This window comes from Scyliorhinus torazame, chromosome 3 (assembly GCF_047496885.1).
Source record: "Scyliorhinus torazame isolate Kashiwa2021f chromosome 3, sScyTor2.1, whole genome shotgun sequence".
In the NCBI taxonomy this organism is placed as follows: Eukaryota; Metazoa; Chordata; class Chondrichthyes; order Carcharhiniformes; family Scyliorhinidae; genus Scyliorhinus; species Scyliorhinus torazame.
This window is the reverse complement of record NC_092709.1, coordinates 207,939,449-207,960,079: the sequence shown is the minus strand read 5'-3', so window position 1 is coordinate 207,960,079 and position 20,631 is coordinate 207,939,449. Positions and strand designations below refer to the sequence as shown.

Here is a 20,631-nt window from a genome sequence, read left to right as displayed (position 1 = left end):
AGATAGTAGATCAGCTAGCTAACAGGAAACGGGCATAAACCGGTCATTTTCTGGTTGGCAAGATGTGGTGTGCCACGGGGGTCTGCTGGAACCCCGACTTTACAATTTAAATAAATGATTTGGATGAAGGAACTGAATGTATGATTGCTAAAGTTACTGCTGGCACAGATGGTTAGGAAAGTAAGCTGTGAAGGGGACATAAGGAGGCTACAAAAATATAGATTAGGTGAGTGGGCAAAGATCTGGCAATGAGTATCATAGAAACATAGAATTTACAGTGCAGAAGGAGGCCATTCGGCTCATCGAGCCTGCACCGGCCCTTGGAAAGAGCACCCTACTTGAGCCCACACCGCCACCCTATCCCCCTAACCCAGAAGCCCCACCTATCCTTTTTTTTTTTTTTTGGACATTAAGGGCAATTTATCATGGCCAATCCACCTAACCTGCACATCTTTGGACTGTGGGAGGAAACCGGTGCACCCGGAGGAAACCCACGCAGACACTGAGAGAATGTGCACACTCCACACAGACAGTGACCCAAGCCGGGAATCGAACCTGGGACCCTGGAGCTGTGAAGCAACTGTGCCAAACACTGTGCTGCTGTTCTAATGTGGGGATAATGTAAAATTGTTCATTTAAAAAAAAATAAAAAAATTTAGAGTACCCAATTCATTTTTTCCAATTTAAGGGGCAATTTAACGTGGCCAATCCACCTAGCCTGCACATCTTTGGGTTGTGGGGGCGAAACCCACGCACACACAGGGAGAATGTGCAAACTCCACACGGAGAGTGACCCAGAACCGGGATCGAACTAAAATTGTTCATTTTAACATGAGAGATTGCAGAGCTTTCAGAGGCAGAGGGATCTGGGTGTATGAATCACAAACGACCAGCATTCAGCTGCAGCAAGTAATCAGCAAAGTCCATAGGTATTATTTATTGTAAACTGAATTGAATACGAGAAGGCAGATTACGCTTCAGTTCTCCAGGGCATTCCTGAGACCACACCTGGAGTACTGTGTACAGTATTGGTCTGTCTCTTTTTATTTAATGGAAGATGTAAATGCATTGGAAGCAGTTCAGAGTAGACTTTCTAGATTAATACCTGGAATGGGCAGATTGGCTTGTATCCACTGGAGTTTAGAAGAGGAAGAGGCGACTTGACAGGGTGGATGTGAAAAGGATATTTCTTGTGGGAGAATCTATAACTAGAAGCCACTGAAGAAGCATGGGGAAAACATTTTTGAGGGTTTTGAGACTCTGGAACTGAGGCAGTCTTTGAATTTCTTTAAGGCAGAAGTACATAAATTCTTGATGAGCACAGGGGTGAAAGGCTATCGCGGATAAGCAGGGCTGTGAAGTTAAGGTTAAAAACAGATCAGCCATGATCTTATTGAATGGTGGAGCAGGCTTGAGTGGCCTACTCCTAATTTGTATGTTCATATGATTCAGTTATCATGCAGCACGGTTACAATGATATAGCTAGAACTAAGAAGGCTGTTTTGCTGAGGGAGTATGGAAAGCAGAAGAAACCACAAAGGTGGTAATCTCTGGATTATTGCTGGAGCCAGGAGCAAATTGGCATAGGATAAATAAGATCAGCGGGTTGAATGTGTGGTTCAGACTGGTTTGGGAGAAATGGGTTTTGATTTGTGAGACACTAATATCAGTGTTGGAGAAAGAGGGAGCTGTACCATTGGGGTGACCTTCACCTGCATTGCACTGTGGCCAGTGTCCTAGTGAGTCATACAACTTTGGCTGTAGAGAGAACCTTTAGCTTGGGTTGGGAGTGTGGAGGGTTCACGTGATGGGTGATTTGGAAAGTTTTAAAAAAAAGAGAGAGAAAAAGGCAGTAGTGCAAGGTAGTGATATGGGTAATGATAACCAAAACATAACAGGAAGGGAAAGAACATACAATCATGCATGCACCAGTAAATATGATCCAGGTAGGGTAAAAGGTTTTAGACTAAGGGGAAGGCGGGTATGGGTAAGGGGCGATTTAGAAATCAAAAGATAAAAGTTGAAACAATAGAAAAATGTATTGATGTGTTAAACAGTGGGGCAGGAAGAGGCAGAGAGTTTGACAGTGATAGTGTATCAGAGAGGTGCATCAGAGTCAACATGATTTTGTGAATGAGTAGTGGTTGACTAATTTATTCGACTTCTTTAAGAAAGTAGAAAGAAAGATGGGTGAAAGGGAATATGGGGTGTAGTTTACTCGGATTTCCAAAAGGCACTTGGCAAGGTGCCACATCAAAGGTTATTGCACAAAATTAGAGCTTGCGGGTGCAGGGGGTAACATATTGGCACGGATTGGGGATTGGTTAGCTAACAGGAAGCAAAGAGCAGGGATAAATAATTATTTTTAGTTGGCAAACTAGTGGAGTGCCACAGGGATCAGTGCTAGGACCTTGACTATTTACCATCTGTAACAATGACTGAAGGGACTGACTGTATATTGCTAAATTTGCTGATGACAAGGTAAGAAAGTAAGTTGTCAAGGGACATAGTATGCAAAGGGGTATGAATAGATTAAGCGAATGGACAAAAATGTGACAATATAAATAGAATTTATAGTGCAGAAGGAGGCCATTGGGCCCATCGGGTCTGCACTGGCCCTTGGAAAAAGCACCACACTTCCAACCTATCCCAGTACCCCACCCAACCTTTTTGGACACTAAGGGCAATTTAGCATGGCCAATCTACCTAATATCTTTGGACTGTGGGAGGAAACCAGAGCACCCGGAGGATTATCATAGAATTTACAGTGTAGAAGGAGGCCATTCGGCCCATCGAGTCTCCGGCTCTTGGAAAGAGCACCCTACCCAAGGTCAACACCTCCACCCTATCCCCATAACCCAGTAACCCCACCCAACACTAAGGGCAATTTTGGACACTAAGGGCAATTTATCATGGCCAATCCACCTAAGCTGCACATCTTTGGACTGTGGGAGGAAACCGGAGCACCCGGAGGAAACCCACGCACACACTGGGAGGATGTGTAGACTCCGCACAGCCAGTGACCAAAGCCGGAATCGAACCTGGGACCCTGGAGCTGTGAAGCAATTGTGCTATCCACAATGCTACCGTGCTGCCCTAATGAGGAAACCCACGCAGACATGGGGAGAACGTGCAGACTCTGCAGTCAGTGGCCCAAGCTGAGAATAGAGTCTGGGACACTGGAGCTGTGAAGCAACTGTGCTAACCACTATGCTACCATGCTGCCCTAGTTAATAGGCTGCTCATAATGTTAAATGTGAAGTTACCTACTTTGATCCGAAACAGAAAAATAGAGTCTTTTAAATGGTGAGAGACTGGGCCATGAAACAATGCAGAGGGAACAGAGAGAGTGTCCTTAAACACTAGTCACAAGATTAATATGTAGGTACAGCAAGCAATTTGAAAAGTAAATAGTATTTTAGCCTTTATTGCAGAGAGATTAACAGCTGTATATAGCTTTGATAAAACCACACTTGGAGTATTGTACAAACCGTTCTGGTCTTTAGCTCAGAAAGGATATATTTGTCTTCGAGGAAATGTGAAGAAGATTCATTAGACTCATTGAAATATGTAAAATTCTTGAGGGACTTTACTTTGTAGCTATTGGGTGGATATTTCCTCTGGCTGAGGAGTCTAGAACTAGGAGATCACACTCTTAGAACAAAGGGTAAAACATTTGGGTCAGAGATCAGGAGAAATTTATTCACTCAAAGGGTTGTGAGCCGTTAGAATTCTCTACCAGTAGGGCAGCACAGTGGCGCATTGATTAGCACTGTGATTAGCATTGCTGCCTGACAGCTCCGAGGTACCAGGTTCGATCCTGGCCCTGGGTCACTGTTCGTGGGGAGTTTGCAAATTCTCCCCGTGTCTGGGTGGGTTTCGCCCCCACAACCCAAAGATGTGCAGGGTAGGTGGATTGACCACGCTAAATTGCCCCTTAATTGGAAAAAATGAATTGGGCACTCTAAATTTATTATTTTAAAAAAATTCTCGACCAGAGTAATGAATACAGAGTTGTTGAGTATATTCGAGTCAAAGATCGACTTCCAGTGGTGGCCATGGAGTGAGTGGTTTCATATTTGGTGACTCCTGCTCGAGGTGGAACTGTTTGGTCCTTTTCACCCGAAATAGGGGGTGCTTGCTGGTACATCGTGCATGAACAGTGAGAGATGGAAATTCTCCACCGGTAGGGTCTGTTTATGGCTTATCAAATGAGGAGTGCAAAGATCAAGGGCAGCAGTCTGGCCATGGGGACTTTCGAAGTGTGACAGAGGGAAAGATGGCTGCGAGATCAGGGGTGTCATTGACTGCCTAATTGTCTACTGAGCAATTGGTGGAGTTTCTGAACGCTAAGTTCTGATAGCAGAGGCAAGAGGTCTTGGAGGACCTGGCTACGGTGGTGGAGTCGATCAGGGCAGCTATTGAGAGAGTGGAGCAAAGGCTGGAGGTGCAGAGTTCGGTGCTCCAGAAGGTGGAGGAGACGATGGTGGGTCATGAGGGGTGGGGGATGGGTGTGTGTGGGGAGGCCGGCGAACCCTGTCCACATGTTTTGGGCGTGTCCTGAGGTTTAGGGTAGGTGGTTTGGACAGGATTTGCAGATATCATGTCAAAGGTTTTGCGGGTAACAGTAGCTCCGAATCTAGAGGTGGCGATATGTGGACAGCACGGTAGCATAGTGGATAGCACAGTTGCTTCACAGCTCCAGGGTCCCAGGTTCGATTCCCGGCTGGGTCACTGTCTGCAGAGTACACGTTCTCCCCGTGTGCGTGGGTTTCGTCCGTGTGCTCCGGTTTCCACAGTCCAAAGATGTGTGGGTTAGGTGGATTGGCCATGCTAAATTGCCCTTGGTGTCCAAAAAATGTTAGGTGGGGGTTACTAGGTTACGGGGATAGGGTAGTTAAGTGGGCTTCAGTCAAGTGCTCTTTGTAAAGGCCGGTGCAGACTTGATGGGCCAAATGGCCTCCTTCTGCACTGTAAATTCTATGATATTGAGTGTCGAAGGATCTGGGTGTGTAGGTGGGTAGAGAAGCTGATGTGTTAGCCTTTGCCTCACCGATAGCCCGGAGACGGATTTTGTGGTGCTGCCTGGACTTGTAGATGCCGAGTGCAGAGTCATGGGTGAGCGATTTGGCATTGTTCTTGCACTTGGAGAAATCAGGTTCGACATCAGAACTGTAGAGAAAGGGTTCTCCTCACAGTGGAAGCTGTTCATTAACTTCTTTAAGGAGTATTGAGTCATTGGGGTGGGTTATTTTGGGTTACAAGTTTAAAAAGCTGGGGGGGGGGGGGGGGAGAGCTCTGGCAGCAGGTAGAGTGGAGAAGAGAAAATTTGGTTGTGGGAGGGGTGAGGATGTTGTAGCTGTTTGCTGTTGCTGCATTTATTTTTGTCCCCCTTATGTATATATTTGAAAATGCGTCCAATAAAATACTTTTTTTTTCTAAAGTCAAAGGTTTTTCGATACTATGGGAATTCAGGGATATACATTTGAAAGTGATTCATTCAGACAGCTAAGGCTATAGGAAGCACTTTCGAGAGCTGGTGCAGATACGGGGCGAGTGTCCTACTTCTGTGCTGAGCAATTCTATGGTTCTATATGGGAATAATGCAGGAAGGTGTTTCTGATGGGCAGCAACACGGTAGCACAGTGGTTAACACAGTTACTTCACTGCTCCAGGGTCCCAGGTTCGATTCCTGGCTTGGGTCACGGTCTGTGCGGAGTCTCCACGTTTTTCCGGTGTGTGCGTGGGTGTCCTCCCACAGTCCAGTTTGTGCAGGTTAGGTGGATTGGCCTTAAAAAATTGCCCTTTGTGTCCAAAAAAGGTTGGGTGGGTTACGGAGGTAGGGTGGGGTGACTTTCCAGGGGCCGGTGCAGACCCGATGGGCTGAATGGCCTCCTTCTGCACTGTAAATTCTATGATTTAGATGATGAACCATCAATATTATCTATTGAATGCAGGAGCAGGCTTGAGGGTCCTGCTCCTATTTCTTAAATCCAATTTTGATTTCATAAATATAATCTGCATTACTTACAGATTTACAGATTATGGCTGTATGCTGCATATAAGAAACATTCACTTCCTTCCTGATGGGCGATCTATTGTGGACACTGTCGGAGGAAGTTGTTTCAAGGTTTTGCAAAGAGGGCAAAAAGATGGATATTATATTGCCAATATTGAATACTTAAAAGATATTAAGGTAAATATCATTTTCAGTTCTTAAACCTTACACAGATTGCAGATGGAGTATAGCAGATCTCCATTAGTTGCAATGAACAGAAAATATAGGATGCCACTGATCTCTACACTTTGAACTGTTGATGTATGCTTTCAATGGACAAAACTTTACATCAGGAGTGCAGCTATGCAAATTTCCCTCTTAACTATCATGATAAATAATTTTGCATGCCTTTTCAGTTTTAAGAAGTACTTTGGTGTATTGGTATGGTCAAGCATGGACTTGCCCGATGAGATGAAAGCATACATAGAAAAAAAGGAGCTGGAGTAGGCCATTCGACCCTTCAAACCTGCTCCGCCATTCATTATGATCATGGCTGATCATCAAATGTAATACCCTGAACCCGCCTCTCTTTCCCCCCCCGCCCCTCTCAAAATCCCTTTAGCCCCTAGAGCTATTTCTAATTCCTTCTTGAAATCGCACAACGTTTTGGCCTCAACTACTTTCAGTGACAGTGAATTCCATAAATTCACCATTCTGGGTGAAAAAAATCTCTCCTCCCACTGTCTACACCTTATTCTGAAACTATGACCCCTAGTTCTGGACTCTCCCACCATCTGGAACATTCTTTCTGAATCTACCCTATCTAATCCTGTTAGAATTTTATAAGTTTCTATAAGATTCCATTTTCCCTCTTCTACACCAATGAATGTAATCCTAAGCGACTAAGTGTCTCCTCATATGACAGTCCCACTATCCCAGCCTGGTAAACCTTTGTGCACTCCCTCCAAAGCAAGACCATCCTTCCTCATAGAAGGACACCAGAATTGCACTCATTTTGGCCTTATCAATGCCCTATACAATTGCAGTAAAACATCCCTATTGCTATACTCAAATTCTCTCGCTATGAAGGCCAGCATACCATTTTCCTTCTTTATTGCCTGATGTACCTAAGCGCTTGCTTTCAACAACTGATGCCCGAGGACACCAAGGACTCACTGAGTATCCACCCCTCAATTTTCACCCATTCAAATAATAATTTGCCGCCTTGTTTTTGCTACATTGATCCACATTTTACTGCATCTGCAATGCATATGCCCACTCAGCCTGTCCAAATCCTGCTGAATTATCTCTGCATCCTCCTCACCGCTCGCCCCCCTAACCAAATTTGTATCACCTGTAGATTAGGACATAATACATTTAGTTCCTTCATCCAAATCATTAATATATAATGTGAACAGTTGGGGTCCTGGCACCGATCCCTAGAGTACCCCTCTAGTCACTGCCTGCCAATCAGTAAAAGACCCATTTATTTAACTCTTTGCTTCCAGTCTGCTCACCAGCTTTTTATCCATCTCTTGTGGTAGCACAGTTGCTTCACAGCTCCAGGGTCCAAGGTTCGATTTCCAGCTTGGGTCACTATCTGTGCGGTGTCTGCACGTTCTCCTCGTGTCTGCGTGGGTTTCCTCCGGGTGCTTCGGTTTCCTCCCACAATCCAAAGATGTGCGGCTTAGGTGGATTGGCCATGCTAAATTGCCCTTTGTGTACAACAGGTGGGGTGGGGTTATTGGGTTACGGGCTAGAGTATGGGCTTGGTGGAGTACTCTTTCCAAGGGCCGGTGCAGACTCGATGGGCCGAATGGCCTCCTGCACTGTAAATTCTATGAGACACTACCCAAAATCCCACGCACTTTAACTTTACATAGTAATCTACTATGTGAGACCTCGAAAGCCTTCTGAAAGTCTAAATAAACCACATCCCCTGGTTCTTCCAGGTCAATTCTACTAGTTACATCTTCAAAGAATTCCAGTAGATTTGTCAAACATGATTTCCCTATTGTAAATCCGTGCTGACTTTGTCTGATTATACCACTGCTTTCCAAATGCTGTACTGTGAAATCCTTGATGATGGTTCCTAGCAACTTCCCTACTACCGACATTAGGCTTACTGGTCTATAGTTCCCTGTTTTCTCTCTATCTTTCTTTTTGAATAGCAGACTTTACATTAGCTACTCTCCCATCTGTAGGAACTGTTCCAGGATCTAACAAATTTTGGAAAATTACCACCATAGATCTACTATTTCTAGAGCCACTTCCTCAGTTCTCTGGGATGAGGATTATCAGGTCCTGGAGATTTATCCGCCTTGAACCCCATAAATTTCCCCCAAACCATTTCTTTACTAATATTGATTTCCATCAGCTCCTCATTAAAACTTGTGTTTCTCAGAACTTCCAGTACATTATTCATGTCTTCCTTTGTGAAGACAGAAGCAAAGTAGGAATTTAGTTCCTCAGCCGTTTCTTTGTTCCCCATTATGTTCCCTCCCTCAGTTTCTGACTGTAAGGAGCCCACATTTGTCTTTGTCAATCTTTTTCTCTTTACATACCTATAGAAACATTTACAGTCAATTTTCATATTCCCTGCTAGCTTACTTTGGGGAGGTCGTGTCTCACTAACTTGATAGAGTTTTTCGAGGAGGTCACTAAGATGATTGATGCAGGTAGGGCAGTGGATGTTGTCTATATGGACTTCAGTAAGGCCTTTGACAAGGTCCCTCATGGTAGACTAGTACATAAGGTGAAGTCACACGGGATCAGGGGTGAGCTGGCAAGGTGGATACAGAACTGGCTAGGTCATAGAAGGCAGAGAGTAGCAATGAAAGGATGCTTTTCTAATTGGAGGGCTGTGACCAGTGGTGTTCCACAGGGATCAGTGCTGGGACCTTTGCTCTTTGTAGTATATATAAATAATTTGGAGGAAAATGTAACTGGTCTGATTAGTAAGTTTGCAGACGACACAAAGGTTGGTGGAATTGCGGATAGCGATGAGGACTGTCAGAGGATACAGCAGGTTTTAGATTGTTTGGAGACTTGGGCGGAGAGATGGCAGATGGAGTTTAATCCGGACAAATGTGAGGTAATGCATTTTGGAAGGTCTAATGCAGGTAGGGAATATACAGTGAATGGTAGAACCCTCAAGAGTATTGAAAGTCAAAGAGATCTAGGAGTACAGGTCCACAGGTCATTGAAAGGGGCAACACAGGTGGAGAAGGTAGTCAAGAAGGCATACGGCATGCTTGCCTTCATTGGCCGGGGCATTGAGTATAAGAATTGGCAAGTCATGTTGCAGCTGTATAGAACCTTAGTTAGGCCACACTTGGAGTATAGTGTTCAATTCTGGTCGCCACACTACCAGAAGGATGTGGAGGCTTTAGAGAGGGTGCAGAAGAGATTTACCAGAATGTTGCCTGGTATGGAGGGCATTAGCTATGAGGAGCGGTTGAATAAACTTGGTTTGTTCTCACTGGAATGAAGGAGGTTGAGGGGAGACCTGATAGAGGTCTACAAAATTATGAGGGGCATAGACAGAGTGGATAGTCAGAGGCTTTTCCCCAGGGTAGAGGGGTCAATTACTGGGGGGCATAGGTTTAAGGTGAGAGGGGCAAGGTTTAGAGTAGATGTACGAGGCAAGTTTTTTACGCAGAGGGTAGTGGGTGCCTGGAACTCGCTACCAGAGGAGGTGGTGGAAGCAGGGACGATAGTGACATTTAAGGGGCATCTTAACAAATACATGAATAGGATGGGAATAGAGGGATACGGACCCAGGAAGTGTAGAAGATTGTAATTTAGTCGGGCAGCATGGTCGGCACGGGCTTGGAGGGCCGAAGGGCCTGTTCCTGTGCTGTACATTTCTTTGTTCTTTGTACTTTCATATGCTCCCAATCGTCAAGTCTCTGGCTTTTTTTGTATACTTCTTCTTTAAAGCATACACTATTTGTATGCTTCTCTAATTCCCCTTGTAAGCCATGGTTTGGCCACAGTTCCCTTTCCACTCTTGTGCCAAATGGGATTAAACAACTTTTGTTCCTTGAATGCCTGCCATTGTCTGTCCACTGTCCTTTCAGGAATTTTTCCAGGCCATCATAGCCAACTCATGCCTCGTACCATCATTGTTACCTTAATTGAGATTCAGGACCCTGGTCTCCGAATCAGTTACCTCACTGTCCACCTTGAGAAAGAGTTCTATCATATTATGGTCACTCATCCCCAAAGGTTCTCTCACAACTAGATTGCCAACTAATCCTTTCTCATTGCACAATACCCAGTCCAAGATGGCATGTTCCCTTGTTGGTTCCTCAAAATATCAATCCAGAAATTCCTCTTTTGTACTGTGACTAATTTAACTCGCCCAATCTATATACAGATTAAAGCCACCCATAATCACAGATGTTCCATTATCACATGCATCTCTGATTTCCTGCCTAATGCTATTCCCAACATTACCACTACAGTTTGGTGGTCTGTATACCACACACAAATGTTTTTTGCCCCTTGGGTTTCATAACTTGACCCATACAGATTCCACATAGTCTGTGCTAATATCTTTCCTCAATTTTGTATCAACAATGCAACCACCTTTTCCTTTATGTCTGTCCTTCCTAAACGCTGAATAACCCTTGATGTTTAGTTCCATCCATGGTCACCTTGGAGCCATGTCTCTGTAATCCCAACTGTATAATACCCCTTTACACCTATATCTAGCTGTGTAACTAATTCATTTTACGACAAGTTATCTGAGCTTCCCAGACCAAGAGCAAATCAGATTGGAAATCCAGACAAGCAGTTCTCAATAGGAGCAACATCTATTTGTGTAATGTTGCTGTTGTGTGTACTAGCCACAGGATACCCTGTAGCAACTTACCAAGGCTTTGGAAACACCTCCCAAACTCTCATCGTGGCAGTAGGAGAGCAGCTGGTTAAATGGGAACACGTAACACTTTGTTTCCCTGCAAGGCACTCGCTTGACCTCACTTGGGCATATTCACCATTTCCTCTTCATCACTAGATATAAATCCCAGTACTCCTATCTAAAGCATTGTTGGAGCATTGTCACATAGAGATTGCAATAGTTCCAATGAAGACATCAGTTTGGACAACTGATAATGAACAATAATTGCATCACATCCACATTCCAAGAAAGAATTTAAACAACCAGTTGGCATTCTTTTTTCAGTTTCCAAAATGTGTTTATTCTCTTCTAGCAATGTTGGTGATATTGGCAAGAATGCAATTTGTTCAATTTGCTTTTGAGAAGGTATTGAAGGGTTCTTAATGTACAATATCATTCCCTCTGCTGAGATTCAACCAGACAGTTAGTTTGAATTTAATTTTGTTTATTTTCCCTATAGTTTCCTTGTACTGTAATCTTGTCAGTATTTGCTCGTGGTTATTAATGTAACGTGCTGTATCTTTGCTGTTAGCAAATTTCATAAATATTTTCCAGTGTGGCATATTGACTGGAACACAGACTATTTAACAAGATTTGTTGCTGTTAGTTCTTTGAAAGTCAGTGTTCAAATATAAACTTATTTGTTTTCAGGTTAAAGGAGAGGAGTTAGATAAACTTGTGGATCTTCATGATGAAGTATATGCACAAGCTTGCAGATGGTTTCAAAACTTGAAGAGTAGATTTCACATTCAAATCCTTCAGCATTTTGGACCAATGCCAGAGAGAGAATCGGATTTGCAGGTATTACAACTGTCATAAAATCATACTTAATTTGCTTGATATGGATGCCAAGATGAATAATATTGTACTTCAGTGTTGTCTACATGTAAGCCACAATGAATTGTGGGCTCTTCAAATTCTTACCCTTTGCACACCAAGTGTGATGCACCATTCTACTTTCCAAGAGAAAGGGAATCCACAGAGAGCAAGAATTGAGCAAGTTTTGGAGGACACAAGGCAACTTTCATATACAATGAATTTGGATTGGATTAGATGTGTTTATTGTCACGTGTACCGAGGTACAGTGAAAAGTATTTTTCTGCGTGCAGCTCAAACAGATCATTTAGTACTTGAAAAAAAAAAAATACATAATTGGGCATCAAAAGGTACAAAATATAAATGTCTTGACACTGGCATCAGGTGGAGCGTACAGGAGTGTAGTATTAATCAGGTCAGTCCATAAAAGAGTTGTTTAGGAGTCTGGTAACAGTGGGGAAGAAACTGCTTTTGAATCTGTTTGTGCATGTTCTCAGACTTTTGTATTTCCTGCCCGATGGTAGAAGTTGGAAGATTGAGTAAGGTGTGGAAGAAGTTGGAAGATTGAATAAGTTGGGTGAAAGGGGTCTTTGGTTATACTGCCCGCTTTTCCAAGGAAGCGGGAGGTGTAGATAGTCAATGGATGGGAGGCAGGTTTGTGTGATGGACTGGGCGGTGTTCACGGCTCTCTAAAGTTTCTTTCGGTCTTGGGCCGAGCAGTTGCCATACCAAGCTGTGATGCAGCCAGATAGGATGCTTTCTCTGGTGCACCTGTAAAAGTTGGTAAGAGTCAGTGTGGACATGCCAAATTGCCTTAGTTTCTTCAGGAAGTATAGGCGCTGTTGTGCTTTCTTGGTGGTAGCGTCGACGTGGGTGGACCAGGACAGATTTTTGGTGATGTGCGCACCTAGGAATTTGAAGCTGCAAACATCTCCACCTCGGCCCCGTTGATGCTGACAGGGGTGTGTACAGTATTTTGCTTCCTGAATCAATGACCAGCTCTTTAGTTTTGTTGGCATTGAGGGATAGATTGTTGTCGCTGCACCACTCCGCTAGGTTCTCGATCTCCCTCCTGTATTCTGCAGACGACACAAAGGTTGGTGGAATTGCGGATAGCGATGAGGACTGTCGGAGGATACAGCAGGATTTAGATTGTCTGGAGACTTAGGCGGAGAGATGGCAGATGGAGTTTAATCCGGACAAATGTGAGGTAATGCATTTTGGAAGGTCTAATGCAGGTAGGGAATATACAGTGAATGGTAGAACCCTCAAGAGTATTGAAAGTCAAAGAGATCTAGGAGTACAGGGCCACAGGTCATTGAAAGAGGCAACACAGGTGGAGAAGGTAGTCAAGACGGCATACGGCATGCTTGCCTTCATTGGCCGGGGCATTGAGTATAAGAATTGGCAAGTCATGTTGCAGCTGTATAGAACCTTAGTTAGGCCACACTTGGAGTATAGTGTTCAATTCTGGTCGCCACACTACCAGAAGGATGTGGCGGCTTTAGAGAGGGTGCAGAAGAGATTTACCAGAATGTTGCCTGGTATGGAGGGCATTAGCTATGAGGAGCGATTGAATAAACTCGGTTTGTTCTCACTGGAACGAAGGAGGTTGAGGGGAGACCTGATAGAGGTCTACAAAATTATGAGGGGCATAGACAGAGTGGATAGTCAGAGGCTTTTCCCCAGGGTAGAGGGGTCAATTACTAGGGGGCATAGGTTTAAGGTGAGAGGGGCAAGGTTTAGAGTAGATGTACGAGGCAAGTTTTTTACGCAGAGGGTAGTGGGTGCCTGGAACTCGCTACCGGAGGAGGTAGTGGAAGCAGGGACGATAGGGACATTTAAAGGGCATCTTGACAAATATATGAATAGGATGGGAATAGAAGGATACGGACCCAGGAAGTGTAGAAGATTGTAGTTTAGTCGGGCAGCATGGTCGGCACGGGCTTGGAGGGCCGAAGGGCCTGTTCCTGTGCTGTACATTTCTTTGTTCCTTGTTCTTTGACACGTCGTTATTCGAGATCCGGCCCACTATGGCCGTGTCGTTAGCAAACTTGTAGATGGAGTTGGAACCAAATTTTGTCTCACAGTCGTGTGTGTGTATAGGGAGCATAGTAGGGGGCGAAGTACGCAGCCTTGCGGGGCCCAGTATTGAGGACTATCGTGGAGGAGGTATTGTTGTTTCTTCTTACTGATTGTGGTCTATGTATCAGAAAGTCGAGGATCCAGTTGCAGAGTGAGGAGCCAAGTCCTAGATTTTGGAGCTTTGATATGAGCTTGACTGGGATTATGGTGTTGAAGGCGCAGCTTAGTCAATAAATAGGAGTCTGATGTAGGAGTCCTTGTTGTCGGGATGCTCCAGAGATGAGTATAGGGCCAGGGAGATGGCGTCTGCTGTGGACCGATTGCAGCGGTATGTGAATTGCAGTGGATCTAGGCATCCTGGGAATATGGAGTTGATGACCAACCTCTTGAAGCACTTTGTTATGATTGATCAGGGCCACCAGACGGTAGTCATTGAGGCACGTTGCCTGGTTCCCCTTTGGCACCGGTATGATAATGGTCATCAGCGCAGCACGGTGGCGCAGTGGTTAGCACTTCTGCCTCACGCACCAAGGTCCAGGGTTCGATCCCGCTCTGGGACACTGTCCGTGTGGAGTTTGCGCATTCGCCCCTGTGTTTGCGTCGGTTTCGTCCCCATAACCCGAAGATGTGCAGGGTAGGTGGATTGGCCACGCCAAATTGCCCCTTCATTGAAAAAAATGAATTGGGTGCTCTAAATTTATTTTTTTTAAATGACTCATAAATTTTTTTTTTTTAAATGATGGGGGTCATCTTGAAGCAGGTGGGGACCTCGGAACGGAGTAGGGAGAAGTTGAAGATGTCTGCAAACACATCTGCCACCTGGTCCGCACAGGATCTGAATGCACGACCAGGGACCCCGACCGGACCTATTGCCTTCTGAGGGTTCACTTTCAGGAAAGCCCATCTGACTTCGGAAGTTGTGACTGTGGGTATGGGTGTGTCCGGGGCTGCTGAGGCAGTTGACAGCGGATTGATGGTTTCCTGCTCAAACCGAGCATAGAATGCATTGAGTTCATTGGGGAGGGGTGCGCTGCTGCCGGAGGTGCTGCTCAGCTTCGCTTTGTAGCCCGTTTGTTGTTTAGGCCTTGTCACAGCCGACAGTCTGTAATGCTAGTCTGTGCCTCTAACTTGGTCTGATATTGTCTCTTGGCATCCCGGTTGGCTTTGCGGAAGTCTGGATTTCTTGTATAGGTCCGGGTCGCCTGTCTCGAACGCATCAGATCTGTCCTTCAGTAGGAAGTTAATCTCCCAATTCAGCCATGGTTTCTGGTTGGGGAACGTACGTACTGCTTTCTTTGGCATGCAGCCGTCCACACATTTGCTGATGAAGTCTGTGATGGTGGTGGTATACTCGTTTAGGCTGGTTGCTGAGTCCTTAAATATGGACCAGTCATTGTCTCCAAGCAGTCACGTAGGAGCTCTTCTGTTTCCTCGGATCAGCACTGCATGACCTTCTTAGCCGGATTCTCCTGTTTAAGTTTCTGCTTGTAAGCCGAGAGAAGGAGCACCGTCTTATGGTCTGATTTCCCAAAGTGCGGTTGGGGGATGGAACAGTAGGTGCCCTTGTTTTTTGTGTAGCAGTGGTCAAGAGTGTTGGTGGAATTGTGGCAGTACACTCTTGAGGTTGGCATTGTTGAAGTCCCGGCCATGATGAACAAGGCCTCCGCGTGTTCTGTTTCGTAGTTGTTATTAACTGTGTACAATTCGTCCAGCTTCACTTCTGCCTGATAGTTTGAGCTAGCATATTGAGATGTAAGAAGCAGCACGGTCTTGAATGAATTGCAAAATATGCTGTAACAGAAGAAAAACCTCACTGTATTTATTTCCTACTAGGAAGGGATAAACCATACTATACTCCAAGCTATTTCTGTGAATTTTGAGTAGGCAGAAATTCCATGATTTCTGTACTTCGTTTTGAAGTTGTACTGATTACATGAACTATCTGAATTTTGCTATGAATTGGGTAGCCATAAGGAGACTTTTGAATGTGTGACGGCAGATGAAGCAAGATGGAGGAATTTAGGAAGGAAACTGCTAGATGACAGCTGTGATGGCTAAAAGCTGTGCATAGAAAGTGAAGTAGTGGTAGAGTAGTAATGCACAGTATTTCAGATTAGAATGGATGATGTAAGTTACATTTTTATGGCACTTTTTTTATTTTTCCAATTCGGGGCAATTTAGCATGGCCAATCCACCTACCACATCTTTGGGTTGTGTGGGATGAGACTCATGCAGACGCAGGGAGAATGTGCAAACACCACACAGACAGTGACCTGGGGCCAGGATCGAACCTGGGCCCTTGGCGCTGCGAGGCAGCAGTGCTAACCACTGCCACCCACATTGTTATGGCATTCTATGTGTAATCATAAACATTGTTAATATAAGCTCTATTTTAAGTTCAAAGACAGCTGGAGTTTTGAAATACTGGGACTTATGTAAGCTTGAGTTGATGTTGATCAATTAGCAGCCTGAATAAATACAGTTTACCCCTTGATCAACACCACTAAAACTATTATTGCTGTTTGTTGGTACTTTACTGTGAAAATTGACTGTTGTGTGGCCCTTTATGTTACAAGTGACCAGACTTTAAAATTACACAATTCGCTGAAAAGCACTTGCAATGTCCTGAGGTTGTGAAAGCTGCTATGTAAATGCAAATGTTTTTCCTTAAAACAATATTTGTATTTAGGGCCCTCCAAATGGACCTGCTTGGTGTTGGTGGCTTCTTGCTGTTCTTCCTGTGGATCCCAAATATCAGCTTTCTGTGTTGTCTATGACATCCTTGAAGAGCCGCTTAATTAAAATTCAGAAGATTTTGACATACTTCTCCAGTGCAAGAGATCAATCTAAGTGACAATCAGCCTGGACTTGCTTCAAGTACCATCCAGTCCTGTTTCCAATCATGATTGGACTATTTGCTACTGTTTCATATGCAATGCTAGTTTGAGTGAGATGCAAAGCAAGCATGGTCTTGAATGGAATTGTAAAATGTGCTGGAAAAGAAGAAAAACGTCACCGTATTTATTTCCTATCAAGAAGGGTGGTTGTGATAAACCATACTCTACTTCAAGCTATTTCTGTGAAATTTTGAACCGGCAGAAATTCCATGATTTCTGTACTTAGTTTTGAAGTTGTACTGATTACTTGAACTACCTGTGCTAAATGCAGTGAGTTCAGAGCACTACAGATATGTTCTGGCCTTTGAGGAATATAATTAGAAATTGAAAACTGCCATCATGATTTGGATTTGTCACTATCTTGAATTGACTGAATTTTGTTCGGATATGGGTGCTGGCAGCCCTTCAATACTTGCCAATTGAGAGACTGATGTGCAAGAACCTATTTGACCATTGCAGCTATGCAACATGTGCCCTCACTCGTTCGCAGCATATGCTCACTTTCCAACAAGAGCCACATTGCACCCACAACCCTGATCAAAAACTGCCAACTCAACATAGAGCCAGGTATCAAACCAGGGACTTTCTATGTGACTTATTATTACATGGGGGAAACGTTGCATTTAGTCATGAATCCGTCAGGCAAGATAGGATTCCAGATTTTCTTAATGCTACATTCTAATTTTTCAATTCTGTGGAATGTTATGTACTGTGCAGTAATCATGTATCATCACAAGATTCTAATTACAGCAAATTGGAGCCAACCTTAAAACAACTGGAGGTTTTAGACTTTGAAACTATATCAACTCAAATAAGAGATTACATTTGGCTAATCTATCTGTTCGCTGAAAAGTGAACGATAAGCTCTTAAGAGTCTGTTTTTGTTTTAAAAAGCGAAATTCTGTACATTTAGTATTGTCATGGTTTGTATCTTTGCTCCATGGATTTGTTTTTTCCTAATTAGGTGCTGGCATTGTGCCAGGTATTGACGTCCTCATCTGTAAATTTGTAAAAGGTTTCTACAAAATTCCAGCGTTGGCTTGTACATTTAATTTATTTTTTGAATAAAATAAAGATCAGAAATAAACATTCATGGTCTAATGTCGTTTGAATAGAATTGAGTCTCTTTTCACTCACCGTACTGATTTAATGTTGATCACACAAATTTCAGTTTTACGTTTAATACCCAGTCTGGACTGTATCCTTGAATAGGCCTACTCTCCAGTGCTTGCATCTGTATACTGTATTTTATAAAAATTTGTGCAAACACTTTTTGGACAATTTCTATTTAACAAATTTTTTAAAAATATAGTAATATGTCTGATAATTCGCAACCTATTGTTTTAAAAAATTGTAATCTTAAAACCCTGTCCGAAGCAATGCACATAGTCTTGCATCTAATACTCGTGTAGAGGGTTTGGTGACAAACCAGGAAAACCACTTCTCCAAGCCTATTTGCACAGTCTTGAAGATAGTATTTCACAGAATTGAAAAATACTATGTACTGTGCAGTAATCACATATCATCACAAGATTCTAATGAGGCTGGTTTAGTACAGTGGGCTAAACAGCTGGCTTGTAATGCAGAACAAGGCCAGCAGCATGGGTTCAATTCCCGTACCGGCCTCCCCGAACAGGAGCCGGAATGTGGTGACTAGGGGTTTTTCACTAACTTCATTGAAGCCTACTTGTGACAATAAGTTATTATTAGTAGTAGTAGTAAGTCTTCCTAACGGAGTAAAAATATTGCATCTCCTCTCCACCAGTTTCTGTTCTGCTTCCTGCAACACGATCTGATCTTTTAAGCAATTGGATTGTCATAAACGAGATGACAGCTCCCATGCCCTTTTAGGATATTACTACCTACCATTGCTTTCCCCATAATATCCTGCAGTTGCAGCTGTGACATACTGATGCCTGCAACTCCAATGGAGAATTAATCTCTCCCATGGCCAGCTGCTACCCACACAAATACCTCAAGGCACCTGCCAGGCTTTGTTTTCATCCTGGTAGCATCCCTAATCTCCAAGGGTGACCTCAACTCCCCTCTGCCTGTGATGCCATCAACTCCCAATGGGTCAGACCAAGAGGGATGCACCTTTCCCAGAGAAGCAGACCCGTAACCGGCTAGGCCCGTCCATACCTCCAGAGGACACCTTCCCAAGTCATCTCAGATATTCAGGCACAGCAGTCTCCCTCTGCTGTGGATGTTGGGGCAGCGCCTCAACACAGCAGTAGTTAGGAAAATTTATGTTTGAGTGCACAATCATGGCACGGGTGTTTATCCACTGTATATTCACAATTGTAAATATATTTCACATTTATGCATCCTCACATCTCAGGTATTTAATGGTTAATTGATGTGAGGCAAGGTCCAACGTTCATTCAAATATACGAAATGAATCCTCTGCCCATCCCCAAATGTGCCCTTTTTTTCCTCCATTTCAGTCACATTCAATTGCATCAGTGATTGGCCTATAGTTCCACATCAGAAACATGAAAGGCACTTCCCATATCAAAATTATGGCTGCACAAAACACATGACCCTTGCATCTGAGACGGAGCTAATTGGACTCCTACGAACCATTCATCAAGTTAGTGACCGTCCTGATGCTGTGACACTAGTTTGTGGATGCAGTAAGTATTTTTTGTGATCAATGTTGCAGTCTTTTCATATCAATGCACTTTGCAATGAGTTTTATTTGTGTGGGTTTTGGTTTCAACAAGCACTGCAATCTTTTGTGCTTCCAAGCAGTGTGAAATCTTCCATGTTTAAGGCTGGATGTTATTCCTCTTAGTTCCCACTCTCCCATGCGCAATGCAAAGCCATGGAACTTGGTTCCAACTGCTGTCATTTTAAATGTCTGCTAGAGGGCTGGGTGTGATGTCAGAGGTTTGTGATCCTCCTGATGAACCTGTGAGGATTATAGTTTACCCTGGAGCCTAGCAGCACCTCATGGACTCTTGCTGAGGGCACAAACTCGAATTGGAATTTTGAAATTATTGGCCTTTGTGAGATGGGTAATGTTGAGGATTACAATGGTGAGAGTGATTCTCAACAGTATCAATGAAGGGAATAAGTTACGATTGATTGCTTTGTCAAAACTCTTTGGCCATGTCTCTCCCAAATGGCAAGACCATGCAAGAGGCAGTGTTGCCACACTTCTGATTAATAATGCCTGTCAATAATTGTATAATGATCCTGCTGAGCCACTCGAGGTCAGTGCTAACTCTACTTTCACCTTTGGATGTGTACTATCATGTTACTGATCACCATGTCCTGATGGCACCTTAGAGCTCCATTTCATGATGGAGAGATAGCATTTCAAGTGATGGTGCTGTGCAGATGGCCCTCCCTCAAGGCATTCCAGCACTAACCATTGACAAATGTTGTTCCTCTTTGTGCCTCATTATGCTGCTGTAATGCAACAGGAGTGCACAAGTCTCCAGTAGCGTTTCAGCCTCCTGACTCATCCTTGGGTAGAGGATATGCTGGTGGACCCAGACTCCCCGAATAAGGATCTCAAGGGTGTGCTGCCTTCCTCTTGACGCTGCTAGTCTTTTGCCTCTGGGTCCCAGGCATGTTGGAAGGATCTAATGAAGACAGGTGGGCTGGATAGAGTGATATGTGTGCTGGACTGGTGTTTAAATATGGCATTGGGACATTCAAACTCGTCAGATAGGCAAATCAGCTGCCAGCTTACCAGCAGAGTTAGAGGGAAACTTGCCTGTGCATAATTAATGAGGTTCCAAGTGCTAAATCTGGAACAGGCACCACTGGAGCTGCCCTTCACCTAACTTTGTCTCAAAATAAGAATTTGGCCCTGGGTGTGAACCAGGCACACACCCCCTGGACATTTTTATTAATTACACTTTTTTAACATGGGGAGGGAGGAGGAGGAAAGAGGCAGGATCTTGAACTTGATCAGC

The 20,631-nt window shown here is 44.0% G+C and overlaps 1 protein-coding gene across 3 annotated transcripts in view; it reads left to right on the top strand.

The window, feature by feature from the left end:
- Positions 1-20,631, top strand: part of lonrf1 (LON peptidase N-terminal domain and ring finger 1) — a 76,252-nt gene that overhangs the window by 38,492 nt on the left and 17,129 nt on the right. For 2 of the 3 annotated variants that reach the window (XM_072496820.1, XM_072496819.1), the window contains exons 10-12: positions 6,034-6,196; positions 11,556-11,705; positions 16,495-17,793. In XM_072496820.1, coding sequence (XP_072352921.1) covers positions 6,034-6,196; positions 11,556-11,705; positions 16,495-16,659 — 478 coding nt within the window. In that variant the 3' untranslated portion in view covers positions 16,660-17,793. Of the gene's footprint in view, positions 1-6,033; positions 6,197-11,555; positions 11,706-16,494; positions 17,794-20,631 lie in introns of those variants that run through there. The other variant, XM_072496821.1, reaches the window with a different exon arrangement.